Source organism: Sminthopsis crassicaudata, chromosome 2 (assembly GCF_048593235.1).
Source record: "Sminthopsis crassicaudata isolate SCR6 chromosome 2, ASM4859323v1, whole genome shotgun sequence".
Classification (NCBI taxonomy): Eukaryota; Metazoa; Chordata; class Mammalia; order Dasyuromorphia; family Dasyuridae; genus Sminthopsis; species Sminthopsis crassicaudata.
Window position 1 is genome coordinate 630,282,728 of NC_133618.1, and position 18,832 is coordinate 630,301,559.

Genomic DNA, 18,832 nt, shown 5'->3' on the forward strand with positions numbered 1-18,832 from the left:
ATATATGTTAAATTTAATATATGCATATATTTTATACAATTCTCTTGCTGCACAAGAAAAATCAAATCAAACTGGAAAAAATGAGAAAGAAAACAAAATGCAAGCAAACAACAAAAGAGTGAAAATACTCTGCTGTGATCCACACTCAGTTCCCACAGGCCTCTCGCTGGATGTAGATGGCTCTCTCCATCACAAGATCATTGGAACTGACCTGAATCATCTCGTTAGAAAAAGTCACATTCATCAGAATTGATCGTCCTATAATCTTGATATTTCTGTGTACAATGATCTCCTGGTTCTGCTCATCTCACTCAGCATCAGTTCATATAAGTCTCTCCGGGCCTTTCTGAAATCATACTGTTGGCCATTTCTTACAGAACAATAATATTCCATAACATTCATATACTATAATTTACCCAATCATCCTCCAATCGATGGGCATCCATTCAGTTTCCAGTTGCTGGCCACCACAAAAAGGGCTGCCACACAAAACATTTTGGCACATATGGGTCCCTTTCCCTTCTTTAGTATTTCTTTGGGATGTAAGCCCAGTAGTAGCACTGCTGCGTCAAAGGGTATGCACAGTTTGATAACTTTTGGGTCATAGTTCCAAATCAATATCCAGAATGGCTGGATGAATTCACAATTCCAACAATGCATCAGTGTCCCAGTTTTCCCACATCCCCTCCAACATTCATCATTATCTTTTCCTATTATCTTAACCAATCTGAGAGGCGTATTTCTCTAATCAATAATAATTTAGAGCACCTTTTAATATGATTAGAAATGGGTTTAATTTCTTCATCTAAAAATTGTCTCTTCATATCTTTTGACCGTCTATCAGTTGGAGAATGGCTTGAAGGAAATCTAGTGGTAAGGCAGAAGTAAGAAGGACTGGCGATGGCCCAGAATGTAATGGTTGGCCTTGGAACCTCTGATGTCTGTCCAAGCTCTCAATGCTCCACAGTATCTACTTCAGTCACCTCCATGACCATTGGACTATCCACCCACTCTGTCAGAGGAACTCTTCACATGTGTAGACATCCCCCTGATCCACTGACAAATCTGAGACCCGTCAGTTACTCTTTACCTGATAGCCCCTCCTGCCACGAGCCTTGGGACAGTGAGAGTGCTGTAGCTTCTTGGACCCACAAATGAGAGTTGGGTGAAAAGTAGAGACCAGAGCAGCCCAGAGCAGGGCTCAGCAGAGATGCTAATCTTCCCTGAACACCCCATGCAGTCTCTACTCTCATACTGGAGCAGAGGAAGGGCTACACCAATACCTCACTTTTGGGTGTTTTGTTTTGTTTTCTTTTGCCAGACTCAGAAAGTTTCCTTCAGAGACACCATGATGTGGCACAAAGTCTAGGCCTGGAGTCTCAGCTCCCCTTCTTAATGATCTAAGCCGTATGTCACCTGAACTTTGAGGAAGGGAAAAGGAATTGTACTTAATGGTGTTGAAAGTCTGTTTCAGCAACATGAAAATTGGATTTACACACTATACTGTATCTAGGTTATACTGTAACACATGTAAAATGTATGGGATTGCCTGTCATCTAGGGGAGGGAGTAGAGGGAGGGAGGGGATAATTTGGAAAAAGGAATACAAGGGATAATGTTGTAAAAAAATTACCCATGCATATGTACTGTCAAAAAAAATTATAATTATAAAATTAATAAAAAAAAAGAAAGTCTGTTTCAGCTCTAAAGAATATGAAGAATCCCATTATTATTCTCTGCCCTGTGCAGACGTCCCCCTGACCCACTGACCTAGACAGAAGCTTAGTGGTCATCTAGACCAAAGGTGTTGAATACTCCCATCCTCAGGACACCCCCAGGACACCCCTAAGTACAGCAAAACCAAATTAAAATGTAATTGGGAATTTTTTTAACAAAATAAACAAAAATAGAATAGAACATAGATGACATTAATATTTGGTTTTCTAAGTCAATATGCTAATTACAAGGATCTCTGTAGCTTTAAATTTGTGATCTTATGATCTTCTTCTGGAAAATGAGGTGAGGAACAGCCAGGTGATGCTGGTCCTAGAGGAAGACCTGTGTTCAAATGTGTCACTGTGTGACCCTGGGCAGGTCACTTAACCCTGATTGCCTCAAAAAAAAAAAAAAAAAAAAAAAAGAGGAGGTTGAATTGGATTATCTTTTTCCACCTCCAAAATTCTACGCTCTAACTAAGTGATTGGGTCTGAATCAGGTAACTCTGCCCGGGGCTGTCCTGCTTTCTCATTCAGCATCTGGTCAGCCTGAGCCGGCCCTCTCTGGAATCTTCAGGTGAGCAATCTGTCCTGGCCGTTGTATGACATCATTTTCCACCGGCAGAGGCTATTTTCCTATCAAATTGCAAAGCAAATATTGCAACTCCCCCTGTTCTATTTATAAGGAAAACATTTCGAGGACACAGGAAAACATTTCAGAGACCTGAGCCCAGTATAGGATCGGGGTAAAGAGGGGCATTGAAGGCTGGATACAAATACAATCCAAATGCAAGGAGGCAGACTTTTACTGATTAAAAGCAATCAAATAAGGTCGATTAATTCAAAGGAAACAATTAACTAGAACATAACATTGGGTAATCTGAATTCTACTTGGAGGAAAGATAAGGGACTTTCCAAGGGGGAGAATGATCAGGTGCAATTTCTTGAAATCAGAAGTCTCACTTGACTTTGAATAATCAAAGGAACATGGAAACAATAATTGATTGGCCGGCATGAGGGTAGTTTTCAGATAAGACTTATGGGTGACTTGAGATAAATAATTGTGAGAACTTGCATCAATCTTCAGGTTTCTGGTCTATATAATCTCGGTCCTTTGTTAAGGGTCTTTAAGGAGCAGGTAGAGGGGATCCAGGTAGATGGGATCCAGCTTCCCAGATATGCAGGGCAAGGTTCCAACAATAGAATAAAGCTCCTTCCCAATTCCCACATTAAATAAGGATTTTTCACAAGACAAATTGGACTAGATTCATATTGAATAGAAAGAACTAGCTCCAGAATTGAGGCACAAGATGCAGCCCGTGTGATTCACTCAATTCCCATCAGCACTTGCTGCTCAAGTTCCCTTAACTCCATCACATGAAAGGAAAGAGAAGGAAAAAAAGCCTTCCTGGTAAGGATCCAAGACAGAAGATGGGCGGGTTGTTGAATGTTCTTGAGGAAAGATTAAGGGATTTGGAGCCATAGGATATGGGTTTAAATTCCATCCGATTCCTTTCCTGTGTGACTTTGAGCAAGGATCAGTTTCCTTGCCTGTAAAATGAAGACTATCATTAAATCCATGATTCTACACTCCACATGTCTACCACAATCATGCTCAATACATCCTCCAAGCTACTGCCAGACTAAATTCCCTCATCCTTAGATTTGGCTATTTCACAACTTCACTCAAAAATGTTCATTGGCCTCTAATTATCTGTGGAACCCAATTTAAAATCATTAGGTTGGCAGTGAAGGCCTTCAGCAGCCTAATTCCAACCTAACCTTTCCAACCTTATCATGTTTCTCCTCTCTCTCAGTTCCTTTTTGCCCTGGTCTCTTCATGATTTAGAGCCAACCCCAACAGATGAGAAAATGGCGACTCAGACAAATTCAGGTTGCCCAAGATCAATGGCTACTAACTATCAGAAGTAGGATCTGAACTCGGGTCTTCTCAACTCCAAACTATACTCTTTGCCTCTGGTTCTTACCCCCACCCAAGGCTCTCCAGCTTAACTTGCCTTCACTCATGCAATTTCTTTTTTCTGAAATTCTTCTTTTCCTCCTTTGCCTCCTGATGTCTCACCTAGTCTTTAAAGACCTAAATCTCAAGCTATTGGGTTTGGAGTTAGGGGAGGGGAAGAGAAATCCAGGGAAATAAAAGTAAACTTCTCATGATACAAGGTATTCAAGGGGAGAATGGAAGCCTCCTTGTTGGATTATTGAGGGGGTTGTTCACAGACTATCCAGTTTTCTTGGAATGCCCTCTCTTCCTCTTGGAGGCTTGAGCTGAAATTTTGGCTCAGCTCATGGATCACCTTCAGTTTTTCTTTACCTCCCTTAATGTTCTTAGTGTTTTTCTCCCTCCTCAAATTAAGCTAGTTTTACTTACATGTTTATGGGCTGCATCCCTCAGCAGAACATTAGCTCTTTGAAGGTTTGTCTTTGCATCTGCAGTGCAATTTCCGGATCACAGTGATTGACAACACAAGTGTGGAATAATGCTTTCTCATCCATTTAGTATCGAAGGGGTGTGGGGAAGAGTTACTAAAAAAATCAAAAACTTATCTATAGGCTTTACAGTGAACACAAAGCTCTTTCCAACACTCCTAGGAGGTAGCTAGTATGAGCTCTAATATGCCTATTTTACAGATGAAGAAACCAAGGTTCAGGGGCAGCTAGGTAGCCAGTGGATACAGTACCGGCCCTGAAGTCAGGAGGATGTGAGTGCAAATCTGGCCTCAAACACTTAACATTTCCTAGCTGTGTGATCCTGGGCATGTCACTTAACCCATTGCCTCAGGAAGAAAGAAAGAAAGAAAGAAAGAAAGAAAGAAAGAAAGAAAGAAAGAAAGAAAGAAAGAAAGAAAGAAAGAAAGAAAGAAAGAAAGAAAGAAAGAAAGAAAGAAAGAAAGAAAGAAAGAAAGAAAGAAAGAAAGAAAGAAAGAAAGAAAGAAAGAAAGAAAGAAAGAAAGAAAGAAAGAAAGAAGGAAGGAAGGAAGGAAGGAAGGAAGGAAGGAAGGAAGGAAGGAAGGAAGGAAGGAAGGAAGGAAGGAAGGAAGAAAGAAAGAAAGAAAGAAAGAAAGAAAGAAAGAAAGAAAGAAAGAAAGAAAGAAAGAAAGAAAGAAAGAAAGAAAGAAAGAAAGAAAGAAAGAAAGAAAGAAAGAAAGAAAGAAAGAAGGAAGGAAGGAAGGAAGGAAGGAAGGAAGGAAGGAAGGAAGGAAGGAAGGAAGGAAGGAAGGAAGGAAGGAAGGAAGGAAGGAAGGAAGGAAGGAAGGAAGGAAGGAAGGAAGGAAGGAAGGAAGGAAGGAAGGAAGGAAGGAAGGAAGGAAGGAAAGTAATCAAAGTTCTTCATCAAGTAACATAATGCTTTGAATAGAGCTGGCCCTTAATAACTGAATGCCCATTGATGGATGGAACAGAGAGAGGATAATCAGAATGTAGCTTCACAATTCTTCCTCCTCTGGCCCTCCAGCAGGTCCAAGACCACAGCTGTAGGGGCCAGCACCTTCATCATTTGCATGATTTCTGAATCTGGAAGCCCTGGCTATCTTTCATCTCTCCAGGGGAGAGGAAGTTTCCATGTACACAAAGCCCTTTATTTTCTTATGCAAAAAAAAAAAAAAAATTAGATTCCAGGTCCATAAAATGGCCCCTCTCTTTGTGTTTCGCCTGAGAGGGAGGGGAAGAGGACCAGTTTCATGGAAAGGTTCAAACCTTCCGTGGGTGATATTTGAATACTCCCAGCCCAGTTTTTTCCAAGCAGAGAAAACTCTAGAGTTAGGGTCAAAGATGGTGGTAACCATTATCTCCTGAGCAGTCTCCATTTGGTGAATTTAAGGATGTTCTGTTCATCCAGGATTAAAAACAACTATTTCAATTTCCTCATTTTGATGATGATGATGATGATGATGATGATGATGATGATGATGACGACGACTACTTCCGCTATAAACATTTTGTCAATTTAAACAATTCATACATGTATTAGCCAAGGAATAGTAGAAGGCTGTCTAAACTTTCTGAATCAAGAGACTTGTTTCTTTCAGGTTCTCAGCCTCAGTTTCCCTCTTTTATAAAATGATGATAATAATAGTATCTATCCCCCAGAGTAATTGTAAAGATCATATTAAATAACAGATGAGTAGTGCTTTGCAATATTTAAAGCACTATGTAAAATGCTAGCTATTATTATTAGCAACATCAACTCTATCAAAGTAAATAATAATAATAATTGTGTGAGCCCTCCCAGTTTGAAGTCCTTCAAAGAAGTCTTTGCATTTGGCTTTTTCCAATTACGTAAAATTCCTGTAAGTTCCATTAGGAGAACAAAAATCTCTTTTCTTTCTGGGAAACCCTCTTTGCACCGTTCTGTCTCACCTCTCCAGGGCAATTTAGTGATTAGCATGGGGAAGACTGAAAGGCAGGTTCATGTCTCATCTCTGATCCTTACAAGGTTTGTGAATCTCTTCTCTTCAATGGAATCTTCTCATCTGTGTAATGGTGCTATTATCTGTAGCCTCTCCCTCCCCAGATTGTTGTCAGCACCAGTGAGCTGCCCATCAAGCATGTGGCCATTTTCAAGCCAATCTAAAATGTGATTCCTTATCATTAGACATCTTTACCTACAGTGTCACTGCCCCCTAGATCTCATCTTCCTCCCCTCTGCCAGACATCCTCAGACCATGTAATGGATTGCTGTGGGAGGTAGTGAAGGTGTTCAAGGGAAATCTTAGGAACATTTGTGGGGAATATTGTTAAGAGAATTCTTGTTTCAGGTTGTTTTATACAAGATGATCTCTGAGCCCCTTCGAGATCGAAGATTCTGTAATTTTATAGGAATAGCTAGCAAATTCATAATTCAGGGCACAGTGGTAGTGGTGAAAAGAAATTGTACTTAGATTATTAAAATATTTGTATTTTTCTCAAGGCTACTCATTTCATAAATTAAGGTTTTTCTCTGTTGATTAGCACTGCACTACCTGGGTACTCTAATGAAGGAAGTTACAAAGGGGAGGAAAATTTACAGTTGATGTTTTTTTAAAAAAAAAAACAACTTTCTAAGAATGAGACGAAGAAATCAATGAGCATTTTGCAAATTTAATTTTTTTTTAGTTAACAAAAATCCATTTCACTCCCTTTGCATCTTCCCAGGATGGGGGAACAGAGTGGAGCAAAACCTTTGTAACGGTATGCATAAACACAACAAAGTTTTATACTGATCTCGTCTAAAACATATATGTGTGTATACATATATATATGTATATGTTAATCCATATATAATTATGTATAATATACAACATATACATATTATATATCTATTTAATGTATCATTATATTAAATCCATTCCCCTTTGTCAGAAAGATAACATGCTTTATCATTAATCTTCAGAAATTTGTGTCAGTTATCTCATTGACCAAAGTTGTTAAATTTTTCAAAATTGTTTATCTTTATAATGTTGCCAGGGCAGCTAGATGGCACAGTGGGTAGAGCCCCGGCCCTGGAATCCTCAGACACTTACTGGCTATGTGACCCTGGCCAAGGCGCTTAAACTGCATCAGCCAAATAACAATAACGCTATTACTGTGCTAATTGTTTTCCTGGTTCAGCTTGCTCCAATGAGCATTTAATAATAAGGATAATAGCTAATATCTATCTATATATGTTATAGAGATATAATATCTGTATAATAGTGCCTATTACATGCCAGTAATATTCTCTCATTGGACCTCACAAGGTACGTGTGCTCTTATCACCCCCCTCATCTGACAGGTGAAGTACGAAGGCAGACTTAGATGACTTGCTCAAGGTGACACAGTTAGTATCTGGGGCTAGAATTGAACTCGGGTCTTCTGGACGTGGGCCATCCGCTGCCCCATTTATTAAGTGCTTCTGTTCCTGGAGCTTGGGTTTGGTTACAAACATAAGAGACCCTCTAGGCAAGAAGCTCATATTCTATTGAAAGAAACAGCAAATCTATCCCTAAATGGCTAAGGGAGAGAGGGTGGGTTCCACCCCATTGGGGGGCTTCAAAAGCAAAGGCTGTGCCATTTTCCCAGTTAGGACCATATGATTCCCATGTGGCCAAGACTTCTTTTTGTGTTATTGCTTTCTTCAGGTCATTTTACAGATGAGGAAACTGAGGCAAGCAGGATTTCAGTGACTTACCCAGAGGCACATAGCTATTAAATATCTGAGGCTGGATTTGAACTCTAGTTTTCCTCACTGCAAGCTGTTCCTCTAGCCACTCTGTGCATTGTGGCGCCACCTAGTGACCTCATTAGCTGATTAGGATCAGATTTTTTTTTAATTTAATTTTTAAATTTAAATTTAAATTTTTAATTTAATTTTAAAATTTAATTTAAAAGTTTAATTTAATTTAATTTTAATTAATTTTTAAAATTTAATTTAATTTTTATCTTTCCATCTGTCTTTACGCCTCACTCCTCCTAGACCTTTTTTGGGGGACTTGGTGATGCAGAATTATCAAGCCTTGTTTCCACGTTGGTTAACCTTATTTCATATTTTTAGTTTATAAAGAACAATTCTCTGGGTAGGGGAAGGGAGAAAAGATATACAAATAAAGATGATATAAAAACAAAAAAATAGAATTTTTTGTAGAGAAACTTTTTTTCTTTTTTTATTAAGAGTTACTGTCCCTATGTATAGAAGAATTGCACATGTTTAACATATTGGATTGCTTGCTGTCTAGGGGAAGGGAGGGAGAAAAATTTGGAACACAGGGTTTTGCAAGGACGAATATTGAAAACTATCTTTACATGTATTTTGAAAATTAAAAGCTCTTATTGAAAATAAAAAATAATTGTCCCCATTGTACAGATGAGGAAACTGAGGCTGAGCAAAGTAAAATGACTTGATGTGGGGTACAAATCTAGTAAGTATTAGCTAAGTTTCCCACCTGGGTCTTATGCTCTTTTTATAGATCCTTTCATAGGTTCAGTCTCAATGAGGAGTGAGGAAATTACCCGGTTCCTTCACCTGATCTGACTTTTCCAACCTCCATCAGAGTGGAAACAGGTCAATGGGCTTGGTATCAATAAGGGCTTGTGTTCTCTGCCAGGTAGCTGGAGAGGAAGTCCGGATTAAGCAAATGAGCTCTCCTTTAGGATATAGAGAGCTTGGGGACTGGGACGGAGAAATAGAACTGGGATTCTTTCTCATCCATCATTCCCCTTCAGATGTCCCAGGGCGCCCGGCGACTCGATGGAGGACAGGAGGACTTCAGGGACGGTTCCCCCGGACAGAGAAAGCCAGGGCATGGACATGCTCCAAGACATTGCCATCAAGTGGTTTATGGAGACCCAGGCGCCCCTCATATTGCAAAATGGCACTTTACCCGAGTGGTTCCATGGATTCATTACAAGAAAGTAAGCTTGACTCTTCTGGCCAGGGTGGGGAATGGGCTTGGGGGTAGGGTTACACAAAGGTGGCAGGCTGGTGATCAAGTGTGGTTTTCTTGCCTTATGTATATTGTATAATATTGTCCATATTGTACAATATATGCTATTATTACAATACATTATATCATTATGATAACAATATGGCATATATTATTTATACTGTTAGGGGGTATAGGGCCTGAAGGACCGGGCAGGTGGTTGGGACAGGTGAGGGGAGAGCGATGGATTTGTTGGCAGAAGTTCTAGCTTAATCTCCTGGCTCAGCTTCTCTTAGGGAAGTCCTTCCTCTACATCATCTTACAAAGGGGAGAGGTTGGATGATTTCTGTATCTCCCAAACTGCCTCTGGCTTGGCTTAAAACAAGAAGAGATTGGGGGAAGATAGGGAAAGGACATTAATATTATTGGTCATCCTTTGGACGAATGGAGGGGTGATAAAAAGAGTTTGTGTTTAGGTTGGAAAAGGACTGCTAAGATGGAGAGAGCAGGGAGGGGTTTTCCCAGAAACCAGCTGCCCCAAGGCAGAGCCCCTCTCTGAGCTTGCTATTCCTATCCGAAAGAGAGTGGGGGGGAAGGATAGATTTGGGCTCAAAGCATTGGCTTGACCATTTACAAACTGTGTGATCTTGGACAAATAACCTAAGCCTCTCTGGGCTAAAACTAGGAAGCTATTCTAGAAAAACAATAGGTTCTTAACTTGGGGTCTATGAACTTTTTAAAAAATGTGTTAATAGCTATATTTCAAAAGAATTCATTTTCTTGTCCTATGTATTTTATTTGATTAAATAAACAACTTTATTTTAGAAACGTTTTTATAGATTTTACCAGAGTGCCAAAGGGTTCTATGACACAAATCTTGGGATCTTTTGGTTCTAGATTTTGATTCTATGATTACTCTGGCTTTTTGATGGGTCAACACCAACCCATCCATGCATGGAAGTGAATCCCTGGCACTGTATAGATTGTCTACTGTAGGAAGGCACTGAGTGGATGGAAGGAGGGTAAACAAAAGAATCAATCAAGATTGCTGATAGTATCATAGGTCTACAGCTAGAAGGGGCTTCAGAGATCACCTAAAGCAACCCCTTCTTCATTTTAGAGAGGAGGAGACTAAGGGCAAATGGCTTGCTCAAAATAGGTAAGTGACAAACCAGCATTGGAATCTAGGTCTCTGAGCAACAAACTCAATGCTCTATCCACTCTGCTGCACTATTTGACACAATTTCTTTTTTTCGCTCTGAGGCATCAGTCCCAATAATTCCATAGCTCCCTACTCAGTCTTTAACTGGAATATACCAACAAGTATTTGAAAACTCGTTAGCATCATATTAAAACAGGAATCTAAAGGCTTATGACCAGCTGTTAAATTTTCCATGTGACCGTTTACAACTCAGAAATTGGTAAATGAAACAAATCAGGGCTTGATTTAAGATATAAGAAAAGATGGAGAAAATATTAATAATGAAAATTAAATTTAAAAGTCTGTCCCGATTACATTTTTTTCTCTGAAGAATTAGTTGTTAAATGTTTATCAGCACATCCCTGCCTGCGGGATCTGTTTTGCTTCCATCCACGCTGAGCATAGCATGCCCTCCTTTGTCCTTTGTCCAGCTAAAATAATCAAATTTTAAAATTTTTGTTTTGAGAAATAAAGATTGAAATAGATACAGGCTATAAAATCAAACCAATATGAAACTGTCTTTGAGACCTCAATTCAGTCTCTCCATGACTTCTAAAACTTCTAAGTTTTATGTTTCTTTAAAGCTCTAGGTTTCCCTCTGCCCCAACCCTAGCCATCCTTGAGCCCAGCTATAAACGGACCTCGGCCTCTGATCATATAACAGGCAGAAATGTCAACTCTGGCCCCTCCACCCCCGTGGCCCAAATTGCAGCAATCGATTTACCCTCTGACCACAGTGAAGCTCTAACCTCATCCTGATGTCTCCCTGACACATTTTCCTACAGATGAATAGTGCGAGAAGCTATGGCCTCCTTGTCTCCTCTGCTGGAGAAGGAGCTCAAGGCAAAGCACCAGAAATGGGGACTTGGGACATGGGCGTCCACATCAGTATTTATGGAGGGCATCCCTGGGAGAACGGAGTGTAATCAACGATTCTCTTAAGGTAGCTGGACATTTTCAGTTATCCAGCTCAGTGAGTGCTTAATAGCAAACACAAGTAAAGAATGGTTTGGGAGGGTGGATCATGAGTTGATTGGAGGTGAGGAGGTGGTGGTCCAAGCTTCAGGTTCAGAGGCATTTATTTCCTCCCACCAGGCAGGCTGAAGAACTACTTAGAGACAAGCCCCTCGGCTGCTTTCTCATCAGGCTGAGCGACAAGGCCATGGGCTACATCCTTTCCTACAGGTAAGACCCCCAAGAATGCTATGATATAGCCTTGGACTCTGGTGGGCTCTGGCTTCCTGGGTGAGCTGTTCTGGTCACCAGATGCTGATCTGCAGAGAAATGCAGGTTCCGTGAGCCTACAGAATCTTAGTATCTGTTTTCTCTTCTGTAAAATGGATCACAAGGTGTTAACTTATGATCCCTTGCTTCCTTCCAGATATAGTTCAAGTGCTCTATACCCTATTTTTGGTGGGGTTTTTTGGGTACATAGATATTATTTACATATTCCCAACTGAATTGTCTTTCTACAGTAGATCATAAGCTTCCTGAGGGCAAGGACTTATATTTTTGTTCTTATATCACCAACCCTGACACATCCTTGTGCTTAATCAATACTTGATGGATGAATGAATAAAATGAATGTCTGGAGTATTTCAAAGGTTTTCTCTGTGACTTTGTGACTTGTTGATTTTCAGAGGATTCAACCGTTGCCGCCACTTTGTGATCAGCCAGCTTCAGAACCGGAGGTACCTCATCTCTGGGGACACCTGCAACCATGCCACGCTCACTGACCTCATCAGCTATTACCAGGGAGCAAAGATAGAGCCGTTTGGGGAGACCCTCACCACCGCCTGCCTACGGGTATGCTGGGGTCACAGTGCATTATATACTACAGATGTGTGGTGGGCGAGGTCCTGAGATGGTTGCTGTGAGGATACAAGGTAGAGGAGACATAAATTCTGCTCTCAGCTTAGAGAATAACCAGGGAGAGAAAACACAGATTTAAGTCGCTGGAATATGAGGAAGAATATAGCACAGACGGGAGATGAAATCTAGCTGGGGTAAGTAACTGGGTGGGGCTGGCGTTAGGGAGCAGATGAGCTGGACTTGGAGGAAATAAGGAAAGGGGGAATTTCACCTGGGGTAGAAGGAAGGATTTTTTTCTAGGATTCTGGGGCCTAGAGAAGGGGACAAGGTTATGGAAATGGGAAAGCATGAAATGGGAATGGGAATAGAAGCCAGTCTGGATAGAATGTAAGGAGGACACAAAGAGAATTGGGGAAGAAGATCAAACTGAGAGGTTGAAGCCCAAGATGGAATTCATATTCCAGGGTCAGGGCAATTGGAAGCCTGGGAAATCACTGCCCAAATCTATCCAATACACTCCCCCTTCTCTTGCAGGGGTACTGAGTCAGAGAGTGGGGACCTGCAGTCTAGCCCATTATGCTAGCTCCCTTTCCCCCAAGGGTGCCTCCCCTCCTCGGGTCTTAGGGGCAGATGCTACAATAATTCAGTGAGTTTATACAGCACCCAAATTTCTGAAGTGGGATAAAGATAAGTCAGGTCTACAACTGACCAGCTGGGGGACCCACACAAGTCAATCGACCTCTCATTAAATCCCAACATCCTTATCTGTTAAATGGGGGCAATAATCCTACCTTATGGAGCTGTTTTGAGGATCAAACAGCATGTCAAAAAAAAAAAAAAGCATGTATTCATTTTTACATAATTTACACTAAGTCCTTTCTCACATACATATGTGCAAGATAAGATGAATTTTTTTCTCTGTTGTCACACCTTGGTCTAACAACAATATTATGAGATAAAAGAGGCCAAATACTGTTATTCCCATTTATAGATGTGAAAACTGAGGTCCAGGGAAATAAAAAAAAATAATAATAGTCAGATTCTATATTATGCCATAAGGTTTACAAAGCACTTTACATAGTACATAGTACATACAAAACCCCGTGAAGTAGATGCTTTTGTGGTTCCCATTTTACAGATAAGGAAACTGATAAGAAGTTAACAGAGTGACCCAGTTACCATAAAGCTGGGGAGTGACCGAAACAAGGTCCTTTGGCTCCCAGCATTCTTTTCCCTCCACCTGGAAAGACTTTCCTATTCTACCTAGTCCAACTTTGGGCCGGATGGAGAGGTGCTCGAAAGTGATATTCTTCCCTCTGCCACAGCTCCAGGAGAACAGCTTGTATGACGCCATATCCCTGAACCTCCTGCTGGTTACCCAGCCTGAATCAACCAGTGCCTCCACGGAGAAGCAAGAATTGGGGGACTTAGAAAATCCGGCTAAAGGCAGGAACCCCGAGGCCAGCCCCACTCCAAAGCCCAAGACTTCCTTTGTCCACTTCAAAAAATCCCGGGAAGAATGCCCTTGGAAAGTCTCAGCGGAGGACAGTGAGGTAAGTATTCCCTCTAGGAGCGGCAGCGGGGTGTGATGGGTGCTGCCATTTATTAGATGTGTGACCAGGATTTAAGCTCTCCAGACCCCCATTTCCTCTTTTGTAAAATGGGAGAAAGTTAGACCAGAAGATCTCTACATCCCTTTTCCCCTCTAAATGCTCAGGTGCTATACTACAGGGAAGTTGAAGGATCAAATGAAACCATTATTTAGAAACGTTATCTAGTCCAACTCCTCTCGTTTTCTGAAGAGGAAATGGAGTCCCAGAGAGATTAAGCAATTTGTTTAACATCACACAGCAGAGCCAGGACTAGAAACCCATCTGATCGCTCAGCCCAGTGTCTCTGGGGCAGGTTAAGGACCATCTTCCTCTCTTTTCTGTTGCTAGAAATGAGATCTTTCCCAGCTTTAAATCCACTTCCAGGATTAGAAATTGTGAGTGTAGGAGTAATGATCAATCAGTCAGTGAGTGCTTATTGAGTACCTACTATGTTCCAAGACTAGTGCTAGGATCTGGAGAGAAGAATACTTAGAGTCAGATTGTGAAGAGTCTAGAAAGGCAGAATATGACACTGAATTAGGATCACTAGACTAAAGAATCCTAAAGCTGGGCAGGGTCTTCCTAACTTACTGTCCATAGACAAGGAGACCTGGAGAGACTTCAGGGGATTTATAAACTTAGTTGGGGGGGGGGAATGACATTTATTTTGACTCACTTTTGTAATTTATGTTATATATTTTAAAACATTCTTCTAAGAAGGGGTCCTTTCTCCACCAGAGGGTTCAGTGTCTACCAAAGGTGAAGAACCCCTGATCTAGGCAATAGACTCGTTTTATAAATGGGGAAATTGAGGTGGGGGTGAGTGGAAAAACTTACAGGAGGTCACGCAGTCTGGCCAGTCAAGGAACCAATCAGTTAATTTGTTGAGCTTATTAGAGTACCTACTGTGCTCAGGCACAGTGTTACGTGTTGGTCATATAAAGATAAGAGATTGAAATGGGTCTTTGCCCTCCAGAAGCTTGCATTCTATTAGTCTGAGTGGATCTGAAATATGGGGGATTTTAAACGTGGTTTGACGGGTGGGTTTTAAGCCTCTCCCTTCCCTCAGCCCCCAGAAGAAGCGCCTCCTTTGCCTGAGAGAAGTTCTTCCCTTCTGACGGAATCCTTCAGTGACAGGCACTTGGGAAACATCATCTATGCAGAGCTGAAGAAAATGGGTCGCAACCAGCAGAGCTTGAGCATGGAGGCTGCAGGAATTTCCCATCAGACCCCTTCTCCTGGCAGAGAGCACCAGAGAAAGCCTAGCGGTCTAAGTGGAGGAGAACCAGCTCCAAAAATCAAGGATGTTCCCCTCCCTCCTTCCCCAAAAGCTACCAAGCTCCTGGAGATAGACTGGGATCCCAACCAGAAATCTCCCACTGTTCCCTATCGCCGTGCACTGGAGCACAGCTCCCCTGGGTCCATCTCGATGTCTCTTGGAGACAGGTCTGCCATGGCAAGCTCCCCACCTCATCAGGCTTCTCCCAAGGCTCGGTGCTCCCCTGAATCCAAAGGGAGCACCCAGGGATTTGCCACCCATGCTGTTCCTCAGTCCTCGAGAGACTCATGGCCCAGTAAGCCCAGGGAATCCAGCTCTCCAAATACCCATGAACTTCTGCCCAAGGTGAACAGCTCCTATTATTGGGAAGATCAGACCGTGACCTCAGAGAGCCATGGCTATGAGCCTGTTCCGGCTAGGCTGCCCAAGCCAGCCTTTCTCCCACTTAGAGCAACCTATAATCAGCCTGAGGGCCCTGGAGGCTGGGTGGTTAATGCTTATGAGAAGATTCCAGGAAGTCACACAGAGGCCACGTCTTTTTTGCCAAGTAACCCCTATGAGCAGATCCCCTTGAAAGTCCAGGAGACCAAGCAGTCACACTCACATAAGGTACAGCGCATCCCAGGGAATCTGGACATTTACCCCATTGCTCCAGGATTCTGGGCTAGGAATTTCCCTTCTCAGATACTCCATTTCCTTCTCTATTAAATGAGCAAAATAATACTGCACTAGTGAGGGAAGAGCTTTACCCGCTTGAATCATGGATCATCGCCTTTAGGTCATAGATTTAGAGCTAAAATCCAACCCCTTCAGTTACAAATGAGGAAATCAAGGATTATTAAAGTTGAAGTGACTTAACCTCTTCAAAGCCAATTGGCTGGGGGCTGAGGTTGGACTATATAATTTCTAAGGTACCTTCCAGCTTTTAATCGATGATCTTAAGCATCAGAAACAGAACTTGAACCCAGATCTCCTAATTCCAAATTCATTGTGCTATCCACCATAATCCCGCAAGGAAAACTTACCTCAGTTCTGACTCTTAGCCAATCTGTGAATGAGAATATATTTGCCTTTGCCCAGCTTCAAGCACTTACCTGGTGGTTTTTATGATTGATCTTTGGAAGCAGAAAGGAATCTAATCTCCCACAGAGTGTATAATCTTACGGATAGCCTCCCTGATGGGGGCTCATCCTTCCTCTGCATGAAGTTATAGTAATAAAAAGCTTGCTTTTGCCTAAAGTACCCCATTCCAAAGATCAACAGTTCTGATGGTTAGAAAATCCTTCATAATGCTGAGTGAAATCTAGTGATTTCTTGCATCAGTCTTACCTCTGTCCTCTGCAACCCCCATAGAATGTCCGATCCCCTCTTTCTGCCATTTGACAGTTCCTAATGTGAGCATCTAAAGTTGGTCAGTCAACACCTACTATGTGCCAGGTACTATGCTAAATGCTGTTGATACAAGGAAAGGCAAAAACATAGACCCTGCCCTCAAGGAACTCACAGTCTAATGTGAGGGAGACAATTTTCAATAACTGTGATGATAGAAGACATAGGGAGGAGAGATGGAAGACGATCTTAGAAGACATGGCAGTGGAGTGGGGGGTGGGAAAGGGAGACTGGGAAAGTCTCCTACAGATGGTGAGATTCAGGCTGAGTCTGGAAGGAAGCCAAGAGGTCAAGGGAAAGGGGAGAGTGTTCCCCTTCTGGGTTAAGCCCAGATTTGAGCTTTCTCTGCCTCACATACTCTGCATGTGACCCTGTGTCCTTTCTGGATTTGTTTTCCCATTTGTAACCTGAAAGGCTCTGACTACCAAGCACATGGTAGGCACATAATAAATCCTTGTTGATCAACTATATTCTAAAGTCCCTTCCAACTCTGATTTCCCATGAGTCTCTCAATACTTGAGCAGTTGTGATGACTGACTCTGTCATTCCTTCCTCTCTTCTCCCCACTTCTGGCTCACTCCCTTTTTCCTCTTCTCCACCTTCCAGGTTGAAAAACACCGGAGGTTCTTCTTCATGGACCGGAAGAATAAGCAGTCATGAGCCAGGACATGCTGGCTGTTTCAGCTGCAAAGAGGTCAGAGGAGAGAAGCCTGGGGTTTGAGGAAGATTCCCAGGCAGTCAACAACTGACCAAGAGGCTTGGTTCGCCCAGGACCCAGTCAACTGGAGAACTTGTAATCCCAGACTTCTGGGCCCAGCATAGACACAAAAACTGAATCCAAGAAACTAAAATTAAAACCTGAAGCCTTGTACTGTAGGAGACATGAACCTGTAAAGGTCTGGAAGCCTTAGAAGATCAGAGCTGGATGAGCCTCCACAGGTCACTAAATTCAGTTGCTTCATTTTACAGATGAAAGAATCAAAGCCCAGAGAAGGGAAGCAGTTTACTCAGCATCACACAGCAAAACCAGGGCAGAGTGGGACCTGGAATGTTTCTTGCCTCCTAGGCCAATGACTCCATCATTCAGTGCTTTCACTCAGTTCTTCCTGATTCTAGCAGAATCTTCTGTGGAGCAAAGGGCCAGTAAAAGAGAAAAGAAGGAGGGAATAAGCATTTATTAAGTACTTACTATGGGCCTGGCATTGTGCTGAACACTTTATAAATATATCTCATTTGATAGAAAAGTAATAGTAAAAAAAAAAAAAAAAAAAGTTCACTCAATTTTAAAGAAATGCTCCATCAGTACTCTTCAAAATATACGCACACATTGCCAACACTTTCCAAAGCCTACTCTCTCCTCAACAGAACTCTCCAGACTTAAGCAAAACAGAGTGATACATTTCTAACAATGCATGTTTCATTGGGCATTTCCTCCCCATGAAGAAGTAAAACTGCTTTAATCCTAATTTCAATTCTGCCTAACAACTTGGTTCTCTATTAAATTGGAGCATATCATATAGAAAATGCAAAATGGCTAATGATCAGGAAAAATACATGGCAATTGTTATTTCTTTTCCACTTATCTCCCAGGCCAAGGGCTTTCCTAATGTGAATTTGAATCCCCAAAGCACACACTCATTATGTGGGCATTGAAGAGGAAGTGATTCTTTTTCTGGGAAGATGCTAGGGCCCTCAAAGATAACGTGTCCCATTTAAAATTTGTCCACTTCCAGAAAATTATGAGTCAGATATTGGCAAAATGACACTTGCTAAGTCATTTTCTTCAGGAACCCCACCATTTGCAATCAGTGAATCTGCTTTGGTGTCCCAGATCTGACATCTATTAACTTGTGTGACCCTGGGCAAGTTAGCTAGGGTTGCATTCCCTCCTATTCTCCCCACCCATGAGGATGATATGAGAAAAGCATTTTATAGGTTTGTATGGGCTATAGGAGTGTAAATTCCCATTACAATTTCAGGAGACTACAAGAACCTTCCACCCTGGACAATGATGGAAATCCCTTCCAGGGAAAACACCCCTTCAATGTTGCCGCATGTAGGTTGTCTGAGGAGTGCCCTTAAGAGCCTCTTAAGCATTTCAGACTGAGAGTTTCAGAGCTTAGTGCAGACCAGGGAGCCTCAGATAGCTGGACTCCAGTGAACTGTGAGTCTTGGAAGTCAACTAGGTAGTAGAATAAAAGCTACTTGAAGACTGGGATTATTTCATCTGTCTTTGTTCTTCAGCACCTAGAACAGCTCCTGGCACATTACAATTGCTTCTGGTCAATTAGAGGTCAGTGGCTGTTCCATAGCCCCTCCATTCCTCATTTATGATAGAAGGAGATGGCCCTGGCTCACCGACTTAAATCATCAAAACTAAGCTTAAGCCTGAATTTTCCATGAAACCCCCCTTGATGACTTCAGCCCACAGGGATCTCTTCTTGCTTT

At 41.8% G+C, this 18,832-nt stretch overlaps 1 protein-coding gene across 1 annotated transcript; it reads left to right on the plus strand.

The window, feature by feature from the left end:
* Positions 1 to 8,936: 8,936 nt before the first annotated feature.
* On the plus strand, positions 8,937 to 17,044 carry SH2D7 (SH2 domain containing 7). The gene is made up of 6 exons (XM_074284878.1): positions 8,937 to 9,100; positions 11,408 to 11,497; positions 11,953 to 12,118; positions 13,450 to 13,677; positions 14,786 to 15,604; positions 16,991 to 17,044. The coding sequence occupies exons 1-6, from the start codon at positions 8,937 to 8,939 to the stop codon at positions 17,042 to 17,044; spliced, it is 1,521 nt and encodes a 506-aa protein (XP_074140979.1).
* Positions 17,045 to 18,832: the final 1,788 nt, after the last annotated feature.

What these genes read in the sequence shown, in the direction of transcription:
- SH2D7 (XM_074284878.1), top strand. Translation starts at nt 8,937, where the DNA reads ATGGAGGACAGGAGGACTTCAGGGACGGTTCCCCCGGACAGAGAAAGC. An exon ending in CATGGATTCATTACAAGAAA is followed by an intron (nt 9,101 to 11,407) that starts GTAAGCTTGACT and finishes TCCTCCCACCAG; the next exon opens with GCAGGCTGAAGAACTACTTA. An exon ending in GGCTACATCCTTTCCTACAG is followed by an intron (nt 11,498 to 11,952) that starts GTAAGACCCCCA and finishes GTTGATTTTCAG; the next exon opens with AGGATTCAACCGTTGCCGCC.